Source organism: Pipistrellus hanaki, assembly GCF_964339955.1.
Source record: "Pipistrellus hanaki genome assembly, chromosome: 12".
Taxonomy (NCBI): domain Eukaryota; kingdom Metazoa; phylum Chordata; class Mammalia; order Chiroptera; family Vespertilionidae; genus Pipistrellus; species Pipistrellus hanaki.
Genome location: NC_140514.1, coordinates 59,406,262 through 59,422,225, shown reverse-complemented (window position 1 = coordinate 59,422,225; position 15,964 = coordinate 59,406,262). Strand labels below are relative to the sequence as shown.

The 15,964-nt window shown below is 52.7% G+C and overlaps 1 protein-coding gene across 1 annotated transcript in view; it reads right to left on the bottom strand.

Annotated features, from left to right (window-relative positions):
• The window catches only part of SLC9A4 (solute carrier family 9 member A4), a gene marked incomplete at both ends in the record, with an annotated part of 59,423 nt that overhangs the window by 35,158 nt on the left and 8,301 nt on the right, over positions 1–15,964 (bottom strand). The window contains 2 exons of the mRNA XM_084900499.1: positions 1,636–1,853; positions 3,417–3,676. Of these exons, the coding sequence (XP_084756625.1) occupies positions 1,636–1,853; positions 3,417–3,676 (478 nt within the window). The remainder of the gene's footprint in view (positions 1–1,635; positions 1,854–3,416; positions 3,677–15,964) is intronic.

The following is a 15,964-nucleotide window of genomic DNA, read 5'->3' as shown; positions in this document are numbered from 1 at the left end:
CGTCAGTGCAGTGGTTCCTGGTGCGAGAGGTCCCTGCACTAACACTCCAGCGCTCAGCATCTTCATGTGACTTCTAATCACCAGACTCCATGGCACCCAGCCTTTGATTACAGGCACACTGGTAGCTCAAGACAGTCACATTCCCTCTGTTCACTTCCTGTTGTTTGTCCTGGCTCCTCCGCATGCTTATGGATCATGAGACCTCGGGCGAGGCTCTTAATTGTGTCATGTCCTCAGTGTCACACCTGCTTAAGGAAGGTACTGATCATATTCTAGCAGAAGGGGGATATGGGTTGAAGTTAATTTCATAGCTGTAAGTAATTACAGAGCAGGGCCTATGTGTTATGTGCCTCCTTGAGTGTGAACCAGTGTGAGCTGCAATGAGCAGGCTGGGGTGGGAGAGCAGCATCTGACCTGGCTCTGTCCTCACTGTCAGAGGATGGGAGTCGGCTGGGCGATTGCCAAGGTCAGTGGTGTTGAAGGGGCCCAGTGTCCACCCCTAGGTGGTTTGTATTGCTGCTTGGGCCAGAGCTCAGTCATGTCACTTCTCTCCTGTTCGCTTTCCTAACGCTGCACTCCTACAGCGTTCGCTGACAGGGGCTCGGAAAGCTGTCCACACCCACAGTTTGTGACTAAGGAGGAATATTTAGAGTAGTTAAATATCTGTCCAAAGTCAAATAGCAGTTTAGTAATAGTGCCAGGACTTGATGTGGGATTATACATTTCTATCAAAGTTTCCTTAAATTTTTCCTCTTGAGGCACACATATTCAGAGTAAGTTTTATGAATATTTTAATATTTCTTCATTCTTATTATTTTTCAAGATCCTGAAACCTATCCTAAATTAATTAATGCTTAATAAGTTCTCAGCCATTTCTCCTAATTTCTCTTTGAGTATCGGCTTGACAATATTGATAAAAATATTTTTCAAAATGCTTTAAATATTGGTCAAATCACTTTAAAATATAATTGCTTCTAGTCAAAAGTCAACACCTACATTATAGTTCAGCACTTAATGTTTTTCTAGCTCCAGAAACATAAAACAAAATAAACCAGCAGCCATTCGTCAAAACATCTCACTTTTTAAGTTAGGCATATTTTATAGAGGGGGTTCTAATTACATCATGTAGAGCGTTGTCTTTATTACTTAACACCAAGCACTTCTTATAAGTAAAGATGCATTCCCAGTCCTTGATTTCTGTGCATCAGCTGACAGCACCGGTGTTATTTAGGAAAACATTTCTAACAGTGCTTGCCTTACACAGGCCACAACGTGTGACATCTCACTTTTCCTGGGACAAAAGCGCAAATGCCCTCAGCTCACAGCTCAGTCTATATCTGACTCAGGTGCAAGCGGGCAAGGCAGAGCAGGGAGAAGGCGCTGCTATATTAATGTGAGCTGTGGACGGTCTCCCTCCAACTAATTAATAATGCTCCTTGCTCCAGGCAGAGCCTTATCAGCCACTAAGGACTTTGAACCAAGTGAAGGAGTAAACAGCACTCCAGGCCACAAGGTGCCCGTACTCCCCGAACCAGTAGAACCAGTTGGCATCACCTCACTGTGCTAGGGCACTCAGGAAGGGATAAGGGACACTGAAAGCAGCAGGCCGTCTCCTGGCCGCGGCCCCTTACTTACTGATGGCTCTCCAGAGCAGGCAGAAGGCCAGCGTGAAGCCCACGAAGGCCCAGTTCCACTCGTGGTTCTTCCCCACGGTGGACACGCCCATGAAGATGAAGATCAGGGTCTCGCTGACACTGCTCAGCATCTTCATGAAGTACTTGATGGTCGTGTAGGACGTCTGGGACACATTCTCCTCCACATACTTTTTCATTGTCACTGCACAGGCCGTGATGCTGCAGGAGGAGCCGAGTCTCAGGGAGAAGCAGAGGGCTTGTCCCTCTCCACAAACCCACCGTATTGCTGGTGCCACAGACACACAACTCCTGTATTTATCCCGAGAAAACATCCCCTCCCCTCTCTGGCTGCAGCCTTTCCACAGATTCTCTTTCTGCCTCTTCGTCCTCCCCAGGGGTTTTCAGGACTTGAATGTGGTGGGAAGGCCATGGCCTTCCCACAGCACGATGGCAGGAGTTCATGCCACACTGGTAGCCCAGCTCTTTCTATCTTGCCCTCCCACCCAGGAGTTCTGCCGATCCCCTCACTGTCTCTCCACTCTGCTTTTTTAACCCAAATATCCATGGTGATTCCCTAGGAGGAGTCATTCAACACGGTGCCTCAGTGTCTCCCCCTGAGCAGCATTTCTTCCAATAATTTAATAAGAATTTTTTCATTCAAAATATTTCTGGTTTAGATCCACTTAGGAAGGGTGTGGGTGAAGAGAACTTTTCCTTGTCTTAGTAGTTCTGATCATTTTTAAGGTGAGAAATAGGGGTACCTAGCTTTTGCACTGTTAAATTTAATTAAAATAGTTATCTTTGGACAATAAAATTAACTATTGCAGTCCAACTAGCTTCATCTGTACTAATAAAAAAGTAATATGTTAATTAGACCGGTCAATCAGCCATCTTCTGGATGTTCGACTTCCTTTCAGACAAAGCCATGGTGGCGGGGCCAAGGCAGAGGTCATTAGGGGCGATCAGGCCAGCAGGGGAGGGCATTTGGGGGTGAGATCAGGTCAGCAAGGAAGGGAAGTTAGGGCGATCAAGCAGGCAGGCAGAGAAAGTTAGGGGCGATCAGGCAAGCAGGCTGATGAATGGTTAGGAGCCAGTGGTTCTAGATTGTGGTTGGACATCACCCAAGGGGTTCCCGATTGGAGAGGTTGCATGCTAGGCAGAGGAAACCCCTCTCTCCCCCTGCTCCACTAGTATGAGAATAACGCCTGAGAGAAAACAACATGACCAGGTGTAAGGGCCACGGTGAAAAGCCTCATTCCACTACCGACAAGAATAAATGTTTACATGATGTTTTTCATTAAGAAAAAAGAGACCTGGATTTCCAGTCTTATCCCATCTGCCTGGTTTCACTCTGCCCTGAAGGTCCTGGAGCTGCAATGCGGTTTGAAGAAATGCAGAAGGCAGAGCCCATAGCAGAAGACAGTCCCACAGGGCATGCTTCCCCTAACTCAAAGAGTGAATTTTTCAAAGAAAAAAATGTACTGTCTCCCAGATTTTGTCGGCAGCAGCTTTTCTGATGATTTTTAAGTGACCTTGTACTTGCTGTGCTCTCCTCAGGCGATCAGGAGAAGAGAGCACACAAAAATGCTAGAAAGAGTGTTTGGCAAAGGATCTGCATCAGATTTCACATGTGCCTGATAAACCCGAATCCCGCCACCCCTCTGAGAATCAGCATTGCAGCCCAGCTTCACCAGAGGCTGGTCCGCAAGACGTGGGCCAGAATGCTCTTTTTTTTTTTTTTTTTTTTTTTGCCACGAGAGATAATCCTTAGGTTGTACTCACGCCAGGATGCCTGAGAGGTAGAGGGTCTCAGCAGATAAGTAAGACAAATAGCTGAACATGAAGACGATGAGTGGTTCAATTGCAGAGATGTTCTGAGTGAAACGTGTGATAAACGCAGAAACAAATCCAAAAATAATGCCGAAAAAGACTCCCCCGACCCCCACGATAATGAACCGGGCACATCCCGCCAAAACGTCCACAGGCTCGATGCTTTCGAACTTGTGCATCTTTGTGAAGGCGATTAGTATATTGTATAAGACCTGGGCAAACAGAAAATCGAGAAAAGAGACATGAATTAGAGATGAGCATTATTTCACACACAGATTCTTAACTTTGTGTCTAGTTAGATAATTCACAACAACAAATGACATGACAATTAAGATGAACACAGCTGCTTAATTTTAAATGTATTCCAACTAATTTAAATTTATCCATCTTTCCTGAATAGCTATCATATTCTCACTTTCAATTACTGAGCACCTACTATGTGCTAATTTCTTGCTCAGTTCTCTGTCACCACCAGTTTATGTCCTCTCAGCTCCAAATGCACCCTCAGTGCAGGCTCTATAGCCAACAATGAAATCCTATAAGATTTCTTCTTTCACGTGAGCACCACGCGGAGCTCTCTCAGCAGAGGGACCTGAGGCAGAAAGGGGCTTCCCGCAACTTCGTCCCAGCCTGGGAGGTCAGCGTGCGGGAAGGAGGACTTCGTGTGGATCCTGCCGGAGCCACGGGCCCTGGAAGTGGTCCCTCCGCAACTTCACATGGTTTGCCTGGTGACCCCTGGGGAAAATCCAGCAGGCCTGTGCTGCCAGGGTGCCCTCGAGCAGCCCTTCTCTGCCTCTTGCCTCCTCCTCCTGAAAGCAGGATCCCCTGCAGGTAGGTGCCCCGCTGACTGCTCCTGTCCACCCTGGAGGGTGCTCCATGTGGGCTCAGCAACTCCGCACCAGCTGCAGCCTGGCTAACCCGCAGCTTCTCCGGGCCGGTGCCCCATCCATGCCTTGTCCAGCAAGACCGAAGCCCCTTCTAACTCTGTCCGCAGGTCATCTCTCAGCCCGAGGCTACCATATGGAATCCCTTATATCTTATAGGTTTTCATTTAATGTAGTTAATGTACTTTTTAAATTTTCATTAAAATTTATTGGGGTGATCTCTCTCTCTCTCTCTCTCTCTCTCTCTCTCTCTATATATATATATATATATATATATATATATGCAAATTAGGCCAATACACCATAAAGGGTCATGGAGAAGGTTGTGTGCGCAGGTGAGCCTCTGAGTGGATTCAGACAGGGACGGGGGGCTGGCCCACAGCCTCTGCGGCCAATAGCAGTCCCTGAGAGGCAAGGGCTGGCCCATTGTAGGCCCAGAGTAAAACGTTGACAGCAAGTCCTTTCAGAATAATTGGGGCATCAGAGGCCCACAGAATGATCATTTCCTTTTCTATGAAACACACAACTCTGACACACTATTTACAATTAAGTAAGTTCCATATATTTTGACATTTTACAGGCCTGATCAGCAAAGTGAGAAGATGAAAATAATTTTTAGGCTTTTAAAGATATAACTAATTTCTGTCTAGAAGACACACCAATTCAAAAAGTAATGGTTTTATTGTCCTATAGGACATTAGCCAGATTATATCTAGTTTAGCAGTTTTATTTCAAGCTTTCACCTTTGGCAATCTCATTTGAACAGCATTATCATCCTGCCAGTCCCTTCACTGAGTTAAACAGAACCTTTGCATCTGCTAATATGTATTTGAGTAAGAATTATGTATTTAACACATGCAAATTTTTGTTTTGACACAATAAAACAAAGGATCATTTGATTCTTCCCTGGAACACAGAAAAACACAAGCTTGAATCATTGGTGTGGCTTAGGCTATTTTTCCAAACATTGTTAATAAAATTCATGTAGGGATCTTCACAGAGCCACGAATTCTCTTTCAGGCCTACATATTCAGCATCTCCAAGGAGGAGGCCTGTTATTCCATGTTTTGTGTTTAATACTCACCAGAGGATATTTTTTCACTGCTTTTCAGAGCTAGTGGACTGGAGGGAGAGGGAGAGGGAAAGGAGAGAGAGGAAGAGAGCCTGTCGGTGGCCGAGGGCAGGCCCTCACCAGCAGTCCTGCCTCTGCACATGAGCTGCAGAGGGGACTCCTTTTCTGGCCGCTCATTGGCCACTTGCAGCGTTCTTGGTAACTTGCCTAATAAGAATCCAAGAAAGTGATCTAGTGTTTTTCCACCTTTCTCCTGGAGGAAAAATCAAAGGTCCGCTGCTGAAGGGATAAGAAATGTCATATCGTGCCCTAGCCAGTTTGGCTCAGTGGATAGAATCTGGGTTCAATTCTGATCGAGGGCATGTACCTAGGTTGCAGGCTCCTCTCTGGCGGGGGCCCAGGTGAGGGCTCATGCAGGAGGCAACCAATCAAAGTGTTCCTCTCACTTTGATGTTGCTCTCTGTCTTTCCCTTTCTCTTCCACATTCTCTAAAATCAATGAAAACATATCCTCAGGTGAGGATAAAAGAAAGAAAGAAAGAAAGAAAGAAAGAAAAGAAGGAAGGAAAGAAGGAAGAAGAAAGAAAGAAAGAAGAAAGAAAGAAAGAAAGAAAGAAAGAAAGGTTATGTTTTATGAAAGATACATCTTGAAAATGCCTAAAGAAAGTTGTAATTTTTTTTTTTGTGGTGAAGGGACTGGAGTCTGTGTTTATGAAAACACCTTGGCAGCTGCAGCAGCCAGCAGTGGCAGCAGGCAGTGGGCCTAAGCCATCATAGGACATCTCCTGAGGGCTCCCTGACTGTGAGAGAGGGCAAGGTGGGCTGAGAGAACCCACTCAGTGCACAAATTTCATGCACTGGGCCACTCGTTGGTTAATAAAATTATGTAGGTTTCAGGTGTACAGTTCTACAATATGTTGCATATTGTACTGTGTGTTCACCATCCAAAGTCAAGTTTCCTTCCATCACCATTTATCCCCTTTTACCCTCTCCTACCTCCCCTCACCTCTCTCTCTAGTAACCACCAAGCTGTTGTCTGTGTCTCTGAGATTTTTGTTTTTTGTTTTTTCCTTAATCCCTTCACCTTTCTCACTAGCTCCCCACCCCTCCCTTCTAGCAGTGTCAGCTGCTGCCTGTCTCTATGAGTCTCCTTCTATTTTGTTTGTTAGTTTATTTTGTTCATTAGTGTTCACATATGCTGTTTAGTCTACTTGTGGTTTCTCTTCCCTGATTGGACCCCATTGGCTACACTTTCTCACTGACCCCACCCCCAGAAAATCCCTAGCCCACGTGATGCCTACTCCCCATGCTTCTCCATTTCTCTACTTAGTTCGCATTTCTGTGACATGGTGGCAATCTGCTGGTTGCGGTCATGCCACTGGCGAGTCCAGAACTGGCACCGAACCCCCTCGGAGAGGCCGCTCTGAGGCGGGGAGAAGTGAAGCAGGAGCTCTGAGAGGGAAGGCCAGGCCCAGCGCCCGGGCTCTCAGCTCACCCTGTGCCTTTGCTTCTTCTTCCACAGCAAAGACAGCAATCAGATGGGGCAGAGGCTAAACCTCAAGGAAATGGGGTCAATAATCTGTTTACGTATCAACCATGTTTTGCAAACTGCTAAGTACTGGTCTACTTTATTGAAACAAAATGAGCCCCGTACATTTGTACGTAGTCACTACACATTGAGCCTGTGAATGTGGTCTTGTGCCTTAGATGCACCGCTCTCACTTCTGAAACTATTGCAGTGTCTTCCGGGCAGGCACCTTGGCATCCAGGGGCAGGGCTGACCTGAAGGCTTTCCCAGGCTCGGGAACAGACTGGGTGGCTGCTTCTAACCTGGAGAGCTATGCAAAGGAGTTTGTGTGGCAACAACTTGCAAATCTTTGAGTCCCAGTTGAATTCCCTGAGTTTTCTCTGAGTTTGAGAGTCAAATACATTCCCAGGCCCCACCTGGGTGCGTCCAGTCCCGCCTTGTCAGGTCAGTGGAAATGTCTGCTCCTCCACTTGGCCTACCTCACTGGAATATGAGCCCAGCACCCGGGCGTCCAGACCCGTGTGTGGGCTGCTCTGAGGTCAGGCAAACAGTGGAATTGGATTAAACAAACTCGCAGAGTTGGGATACCACCGCTAAGTATCGTTTGGCTTTGTCACAATTTCTTTTTCTTAAAACGGGGCTGAGCTCCTAGCAAAGAATCCTCTCTTGCTTGTCCCTCTTGCACTCCTGCTTCTTGCTTGCTGCATGACCCACACTCATCCAGGCTACAGTCCGCGACGTGGCCTCAAGCAGCCACATGGCCCATGGCCTTGCGGACCCCACATACCATGGGCTACAGCCAGGAATGCAAGCTCAGTGGGCAGACGCTGGGGTGGACATGCTTTACCATGAAGCTCTCAGGCGGTGGCCTTCATTCCAGCCCTGCTGAGGCACAGCTGGGCCTCTGTGTGCTGCCAGAGGGAGATGGGACCTCACAGCACCAGGGCTTTAATTCCACACAAATAAGCACCACTCATCCTTCCCGGGGAGCCTCAGGGATCCACTTTCTTGTGACATCTCAAGAATTCTGCCTCCGTTGGTAACAGGTGGGGACACAGAGGTGACCCCACAGAAACAAAGCTACCCCGTCTGTGGTGTTTGTATGGCAGCCCTAGGGATGAACAATGGATCTGTCTTCCCGATTGCCTGTGTATCTTGATGAACCCTCATCATAAACTCAGTTCCCTCAAAAAGTCTTGCTAATTACCAGCTCTGCATGCATGCAAGAAGCGTTGCAAGTTCAGAGTCACAACAGAGTGGAAATGATCATTGGCAGCTACTGTAAGACTATCGTAGAGAATGGAATTCATCATGCCTATAGGAAATAAAATAATGAATCTAGTTAATTCTCTATGTAGTATGAAGGGCACTGCCACATTAAACTCAGCAATGGAGCAGTTCCTTGACAACTACTTGCCCTATCATTAAAGGGAATCATCTAGGAAACCAGCAACTACCCAGCAGAGATGCAAAATGATGAAAAGGTGGAGAGAGTGAGCTGTTCTCTTACTCATCTATAATAATAAAAGTGTAATATGCAAATTGAACGAACAACTGAACAGCAGAACGACCATCTGGATGACCTTATGGACGACCAGGCTATGACATCCATTGGCACCAGGCCAGCCAAGGCGGGTGCGATGTGATTGGTCAGGGGCCTGGCCATTGCCCCGTGATCGCCAGGCAGAGGGAGTGATTGATCATTCGGGGGCTCCACAATTGCCCCGAAGAGGAAGGCCCAAGCCACTGGCAGCAGGGCCATCAATCGGGGGGCTCCACAATTGCCCCAAAGAGGAAGGCCCAGGCCACCGACTGGCAGGCTGCAGAGGGTGGGTGGGGCCTCCCTCTGTGGGGTGATTCATCGTGGGGCTCCTGAACTATGAGAGGCACAGGCTGGGCTGAGGGACCCTTTCCCCCTAGTGCATGGCTTTCATGCACCGGGCCTCTAGTAAAGGAATAAAATGAAAAACCTGCAACCAGGACAGAAGATGGATTTCTCAGGGGATTTACCAAACCTCTAGGGCTCATATCCCTGACCATTCATTGATTAGAACCTCAGGGAACAGAGCCAGGAATATGAACAGATGTCAGAAAATTTAACAAATTTGAGAGATGTGTCAGTGGTCAGATTTTATTGACTTAGGGAAAGGAAAAGTGTCCTCTTAAGCACTCATTTTCAGCCCTGGCCTGGTGGCTCAATTGGTTGGAGCATCATCCCACACAACAAAAATGTGGGTTTAATTCCTGGTCAGAGCACATACCTAGGATGCAGGTTCAAGCCCTGGTTGGGGTGCATTGTGAGAGGCAGCCTGTCTATGCTTCTCTCTCACATTGATCTCTCCCTCTCCCTCCCCCTTCCACTCTCTCTCAAATCAATAAAAACATGTCCTGGTGAGGATTCAAAACAAACAAATTAATTTTCAATTAAAAAAGTTGGAAAATTCTTCTCAGCCTGAAGAATGGCTGGTGGAGCACTGGCCCCTCCACAGCTGTCATTACCACCAACTGGTCAATGTCCACCAAATACCACCTCCATTCTACCTCTCCCGGGCTCCAGCCTCCTACAATGCCTGAAAATTATTTCCAGTGGCCTGCAGGTCTCAAATTAGCAGCTCAAAACTAACCTAACAATAATTGCCTACCCACCACCACCACTTGTTCCTCATCCATGATGTCTCCAAGGGGCTGCCCTTGCCTGGCACCTGGAGTCTTTCCCCGCCCGGACCCCCACACCAACCTGGGGCAATGCCCATAGGACTAGCTTTGCCGTTGGTGTCAGGACAGCTGCGAGCAGTGGAGGCTATTTAATATCGACACTGCTTCACTATAAAAGCACAGGTCAGTGTGACTGGTGGACTCGTTCACTGGTGACCAACTTGTGACTTGCTGCTGGTCATGCTGGCACTGTGGAGAGAGCACTTTCTGATAGAAAGTAGTCGCTCAGTAGTATTTTTAATGAATGAATAAATGAAGAATCCTATATAATGAAAGGCTAATATGCAAATTGTCCCCTCCGGAATTCGACTGCTCACTATGACGTGTGCTGACCACCAGGGGACTGAGAGGAATGAAGGAAGGCCCCTGTTGGCAGCTAGAAGGCCCCAATGGGCCCTGATCACTGGCCAGGCCTAGGACCCTACCCGTGAACCAATTTCATGCACCGGGCCTCAAATAAACACTTTGGGCTCAGCTCAATCAAACTGGACTGAACTTTATCTCCAATCTGAAGGAGCTGGACTTTGTGATCTGTTTCCTCCCGTGCTGCTAGTTTAAAACTCACTGGTTTGTCAGGAGGGACACAGACAAGGACAGCTGGGGCCAGAACGGTGGCTCTGCCTCTGGCCCACAACCTGGCCCTGATGGTCCAGAGCGGGCAGGGAGAAGGTTCTGCTGGGTTCTGTTCATTCTGTCCCCACAGGAAGCTGCAGAAAAGCTACCTGTGAAGTAGCTCTCCCCAAACAACCAGATTACGGGCTTTTCACATAATTCGGAGCGTATTTCTTCCATAGCAGGGCCCACGTGCCTGAGGAGGCGTGCACAGGTGCTGTGGGCAGGGTGAGCTGCTGACAGCCCCTGACCCCGGAGCGCTTTCCCGCATGGCAATGAGTTCCACGAATGGATCACGTGATCTCCCAGGATAGCTCTGTGGCTTGAGAGGACCATGAGAAAACACAGAAGAGTAGGTCCTGGGTGATCGTGAGGGAGGAAGAACTTGCAGATGAAGAGAAAAGTGAGACGTTCGGAGGTGGGCTCCACACAGGCGGGCGTGCCCGTGGCCCTGCAGCCCACAGAGCAGCTCCCACGTGCTGTTCTCACGCTGACGATTCCCTGGGGCTTGGAGAGAGCTGGTGTGTCTCCCTGTGCGTTTTTTCAAATCCACCGCCAGGCTGCGAGGCCCAGCTGCCTGGTCCGGGCCTCAAAACCCGCAGCCCCCCTCCCGTCCTGCACCCCGACTGGTGAGCTCTCAGCCCGAGAGCCGCAGCGGCAGGGAAAGGCTGTTTGTCTGTTTCCTCCGCGGGAAGAACATGCTGAACAAGTGCTACAAACCCACGGTGAGGGTTCTGGGGCCTGGTGGCTGGCCGTGGCCTTGCAGGCCTCTGGGGCAAACGCGTGTGGGCCGTGTGCAGGGCAGTGTGCTGGTGAGGGGTCTGCAGCGGACACCCAGGGTGTGGGGACGGGTGTCACCACCTCCCCATTGCCACCAACTCTCTTTTTTGGGGACCTGCCACCACTGGCTGCCCTCTGCCCTCGCTCCTCCCACCGCCCGCCTGACCCACAGCATCCCAAGCTATTCATGTGTGTGCATCAGGTGTACACACACACACACACACACACAGACTTAGACCCACAAACTCATAACACAGCCCCTCCCCCCATGGACCGTAGCTCTGCCCATGGCAGGCATGGCGGGCAGCACCCCGGCACAGCCCGGGAAGCGGAGGCTGCTGCAGGTGCGGAGGGGAGGCCTGGGTCCCGGGCTGGGTGGGCAGACACCTGCCGCCCCCAAGGGGTCAGAAGCGGCGGTGGAGGGCTACCGCTCTGGTGCACCCGAGGGGCCCTCCCCAGCACTGAGCGGAGCTACCCTCCCTGGCACGGAGTGAGGCTGGGGGTCGGACCCCACTTTGCAGCAGACACCGGCGATCGATCACCTGGCTTGGGCCTGCCTCTCCCGGCGGAGACCGCCGTGCGCCTCTGAGTCTCCTCCCAATGCCCCTCCGAGGTTAGAGGAACCCCCACTTTACACACGGGAAACCGAGGCACAGAAGGGTGGAGCGCTTGCTCTAGGTCACACAGATGGGGGTTCAAGCCCCCTAGACCGAGCTCCTCACCGCCCTGGCTGGAAGACGTGCCATCACAGAGGTGTCCGGAGCATCTTACCTCCGACCCCGGGAGCCCGAGTGAGACGAGAGGCCACGAGAGCGGAGGCCACGCTGCCGGCGCCCCTCGCACGTGTCCAGGTGCGTGCACTGCGCTGCCCACGGGAGGCCGAGGCGGGCCAGCCGCTGGGCGATGGGGGGGGCCTGCAGAGGGTGGAGGGAGGTGGCCCCCAGGCCGGGCGGCCCAGCCACCACATGCTCAGCTCCAGGTACTGTGTAAGGTCAAAGACGCACGTCCACCCTCACACAACTACGCCCCCCAGAACGGGCCGAGACTCAGATGAGGAGTGACCCCCAAAGCACTGAAGCTGTGCCTCTCCCGCTCTGGGCCCCTCACTGCGCCACCAGGACCCGCGGAGGAGGGGCAGGAGCCACAGAGGCTCTGAGGAGGCTCACCCCAAGTGGCCGCCATGCTCCTCGGGGTGCAGGCAGCTTCCCTGGCGAGCTGCGCCCATCGCCCAGGCGGCACAGTCACCGTCCTCACCTGGCCCGTCACAGCCATCGCCTGCGGCCTGACGGGTGCATTCGCCTTCACACGCCCAGCGCCCAGCGCAGTGCCAGGACAGACAGCGCCCCCCCCTCCGCAGGATGCTGAGCTCTCTGTACCCCACACCCGCCCCACCGCCACCCCGCCCCACCTGCAGGCTCGGCAGTTAGAAGTTCGGGGGACTTCACTCTTAGGAGGACACAGCCCAGCTCCCTCCTGGAGCTCCGTCTAGGGGGCTTGAACCCCCAACTGTGTGACCTGCAGCAGGCGCTCCACCCTTTTGTGCCTCGGTGTCTCCTTGTAAAGTGGGGGTTCCTCTAACTTTGGAGGGGCGTTGGGAGGAGGGTGTGCCTGAGACTCAGTGGCTGCTCTGACAAACCCACTCTCAGCGAGTGTCCCTCTGGAGGCTGAGGAAGGAGGCTGGGCCAGGGAGCCCTGAGCCCAGGCCAGCTCCAGCAGCCTCGGGGCCTCTGCTGTCAGCGCTCTGTCTCCTCACAGCCGCCACTGCACCGGGACTTCTGGGCCACACGGGCGGGCCGGGGCGATGGGAGCTGCTGGAGAGAAAGCCCAGGCTCCACAGGCATCCAGGCAGCCAGGCAGTGGGTGGAGGGGTGGGGAGGGGAGGGGAGAGGAGAGTGGAGACATTCTGCATAAGGGGCTGGGACTGGGGAGCCAGTGCAGCAATAAGCATGCATCTTGGAGGGCAAGTCGGACAGAGGGTACGGCTCACTCTGACTGGTGTGGCTCAGTGGATAGAGTGTCAGCCTGAGGACTGAAGGATCCTGGGTTCGATTCCGGTCAAGGGAATGTACCAGTTGTGGCTTGAACCCCAGCCCTAGTCAGGGCATATGTGGAGGCAACCAATCCATTTGTCTCTCTGCATGATGTGTCTCGCTGTCTCTCCCCCTCCTTTCCGCACTCTCTAAAAATCAATGGAAAAGTATCCTGGGATGAGGATTAGCAAAACACAAAACAAAGAAAGAAAGAAAAAAACAGAACCAAAGGCTACGGCTCTGCTAGGAGCCGCGCTCTCGCTGCTGGCGGGAAAGAGCGGGGACAGCTCTCCGGTGTGTGTCTTGGACACGGAGCCACACAGAAGTCACATGTGATACGTCAAGTGACTTCTCTGCCCGGGCCTGGCTCAGCACAGGCAGTGTGCGCCCCTCCAGACCCTCTCTCCCCCATTCCTACAAGATGGACTGCGGGGGGAGGGGAGGGCGGGGGCAGCATGTGGGGCAGAGTCTCTGCAGCAGGCCCACTGGCCCTTTGGATCCTCAGAGAGTGAGAGAAGGCAGAGGGAGAGGAGAGGGAGGGGAGGGGGGAAAAGGAGGGAGGGGGGACAGAGGGAGGGCAGAGGGAAGGGAGAGGGAGGGGAGAGAGAGGACAGAGGGAGGGTGGAGGGAGGGCTTCACAGAAACTCTGGGGCTTAGTCAGTGAACGGACCAGGAAAGCAGAAGGAGCCTGAGGACAGTCCCACAGGAACGTGCTCCGGGTGAGCAGCAGGTGCTGTGAACAGAGCGCTGGCCTCCGGGCCGGCCCACGAGCTGCTGGGCTGGGCCTCTCCCTGGCGGGAGCTCAGTGTGGTCCCAGGGGCTCTGGAGCCAGGCTCTACAGCATTTGGATTTCACATGCAGGCAGAGGCTCTCAGTCTTCCGAGGTCAGCACACGTGGACAGTGCTGCTGCCCGAAGTGGACGTGAGCCCGCCTCCCTGTCAGCTCCACCGGCTGCTCTGCCCCCTTCCTCCCCCCCCCCCCCCCCCCCCCCCCCCCCGCAGGCCATGGGAAGTCCAAAGGCAGGGACGAAACGGAGAGCTTGGGACCAGGTGGCCCAGAGCACTGTGCTGTCTGTCGCTGCTGGAAGTTTGTCCTCACTCAGTTATTTTAACTTACGTGGCTCATTCTCTCCATCGTGAAGTGCGGGCATGACTCAGCCTCAGTACCATGCAGAGATTCAATATAATAACCGTGTGAAGGCAGCCCGAAGCGCCAGGGGCCAACCTCCTCCTTCCCCTGAGCTCCTGCCACGCGGCCCGCTGTTTGTAAGCAATGGTCTGTCTCTGCTCCCTTCGCCCACACTTACAGTAAGCTCTGGGGAGAGGAGTCTAACAAACCCTGGGCAGAGGGAGGAGCCCGGGACAGGCCGGGGTCCGCTCTGTTAGCTGATGGCAGTTCTGCAGGAGCCGCTGCTCCGCAGTGAGAGGCAGCTCTTGGTGCACACACATCTGAGCGTTGTCGCCTGGAACCACAATCCCAGGCCCGGTGACTCAGCCTGCGGGAGGGCCGGCTCTGCCTGCGGCCTGGGCAGGCTCCCTCCCCAGGCCCGCGCTCACCGGGCTGCCAGCCACGTTACCGGCTGTCCCACCCGCAGGAACGCCTGCCGCACAGGGCACATCCCTGTGCTGTGGGCGACCGGTGACCCGCGTGGCGCGTGGGCAGCCTCTGAGCCAGGACGGAGGTCAGGGCAGTGCCCGGGCAGTCACCATGGCACTTTACTAGTAAACTGTCATTTTAAAAAATGTCCAAGTGGAAGCAATTAAGCTTTGGAAAGTCAAACAGATGTTTCCAGAAAAACAAAGCGACGGAAGCCCAGCTGTGGAGGCTGTCCTGGTTGATCCCAAGGGAGGCGGGCGCCCAGGCGGCCCAGCTGGAGGCAAAGGTTCCCCTGCGGTGACAGGGCTCCTTCTCAGCACCAGCGTGAGGCCCCTCCCTGGGGGCAGGGAGCTCTTTCTGAGGGAAGGCGGAGATGAGAGGTTATTGGATGCCCGCCCAGCGCGGCCTGAGGCTGTCCTCAGGGGCTGCGGTGGAGGGGTTCCAGCGCCCCGAGAGCTCAGCGTCAGTGACATGCGAGGACATCGGGGGACTAGCTATGGAACGAACACACCAGGCCTCGCGGCCAAGTCCCAGCGGAGGACACTCACTCCACTGTGACAAGACTGAAACGTGAAAATGCCCCAGGGAGAGGGCGGGGCGGCTCAGACTCACGCCCTCCAGGCCCTCCTCCTTCCCCACAGACTCACTCCCCAGAGAGCGTCTCCCGGGCCAGCCAGCACCCCAGGCCTGCTGCACACAGACCCCAGTGCCCTCCCGCAGAGCCTGGCCGCAGGGCCCTCCGGGGAGTCCTGCTGGGGGCCCAAGGGCGCATCTGTGGGCGCCTGGAGCCAGGCTCCCTAGCAACTTCCACACCAGGGCTCTCCACGGCCTTGCCGGCGGGAAAGTGGCTGCAGGCTGCCGACTCTGGTCCTCTGTTCATCGGCTAAAGATGGTGCTTATGAATAAATAAATTCCCTTCCCACATCACAGCGCCCCTCCCTCCCGGCAGGATCCACCCGCAAAGCTCGGGCTGCTTCTCCAGAGCTCCCGCTCCCCGCACTTCTAGTTTTAGGAAGCAAGTCCTCGTGATAAAATGCTATGTGACGGTGAGTGAATAAGGAATTGTAAAGGGGAGAATAGAAAGCAGTATGGCTGCCTGTCTTTGGCTAGGCACAGTCCTAAGCAAGGTAAGAACCCCAAGGCAATAAAGGAATGCTTCAGTTAGATTTGACCTTATAAAAATTGAAACCTTGTATAGAATAATGAATACCATAATTTAAAAAAATAACAGAATGTGAGAAAATGCTTGATTTTTATGCAATATTGAGGAGTTTAAAATGTAA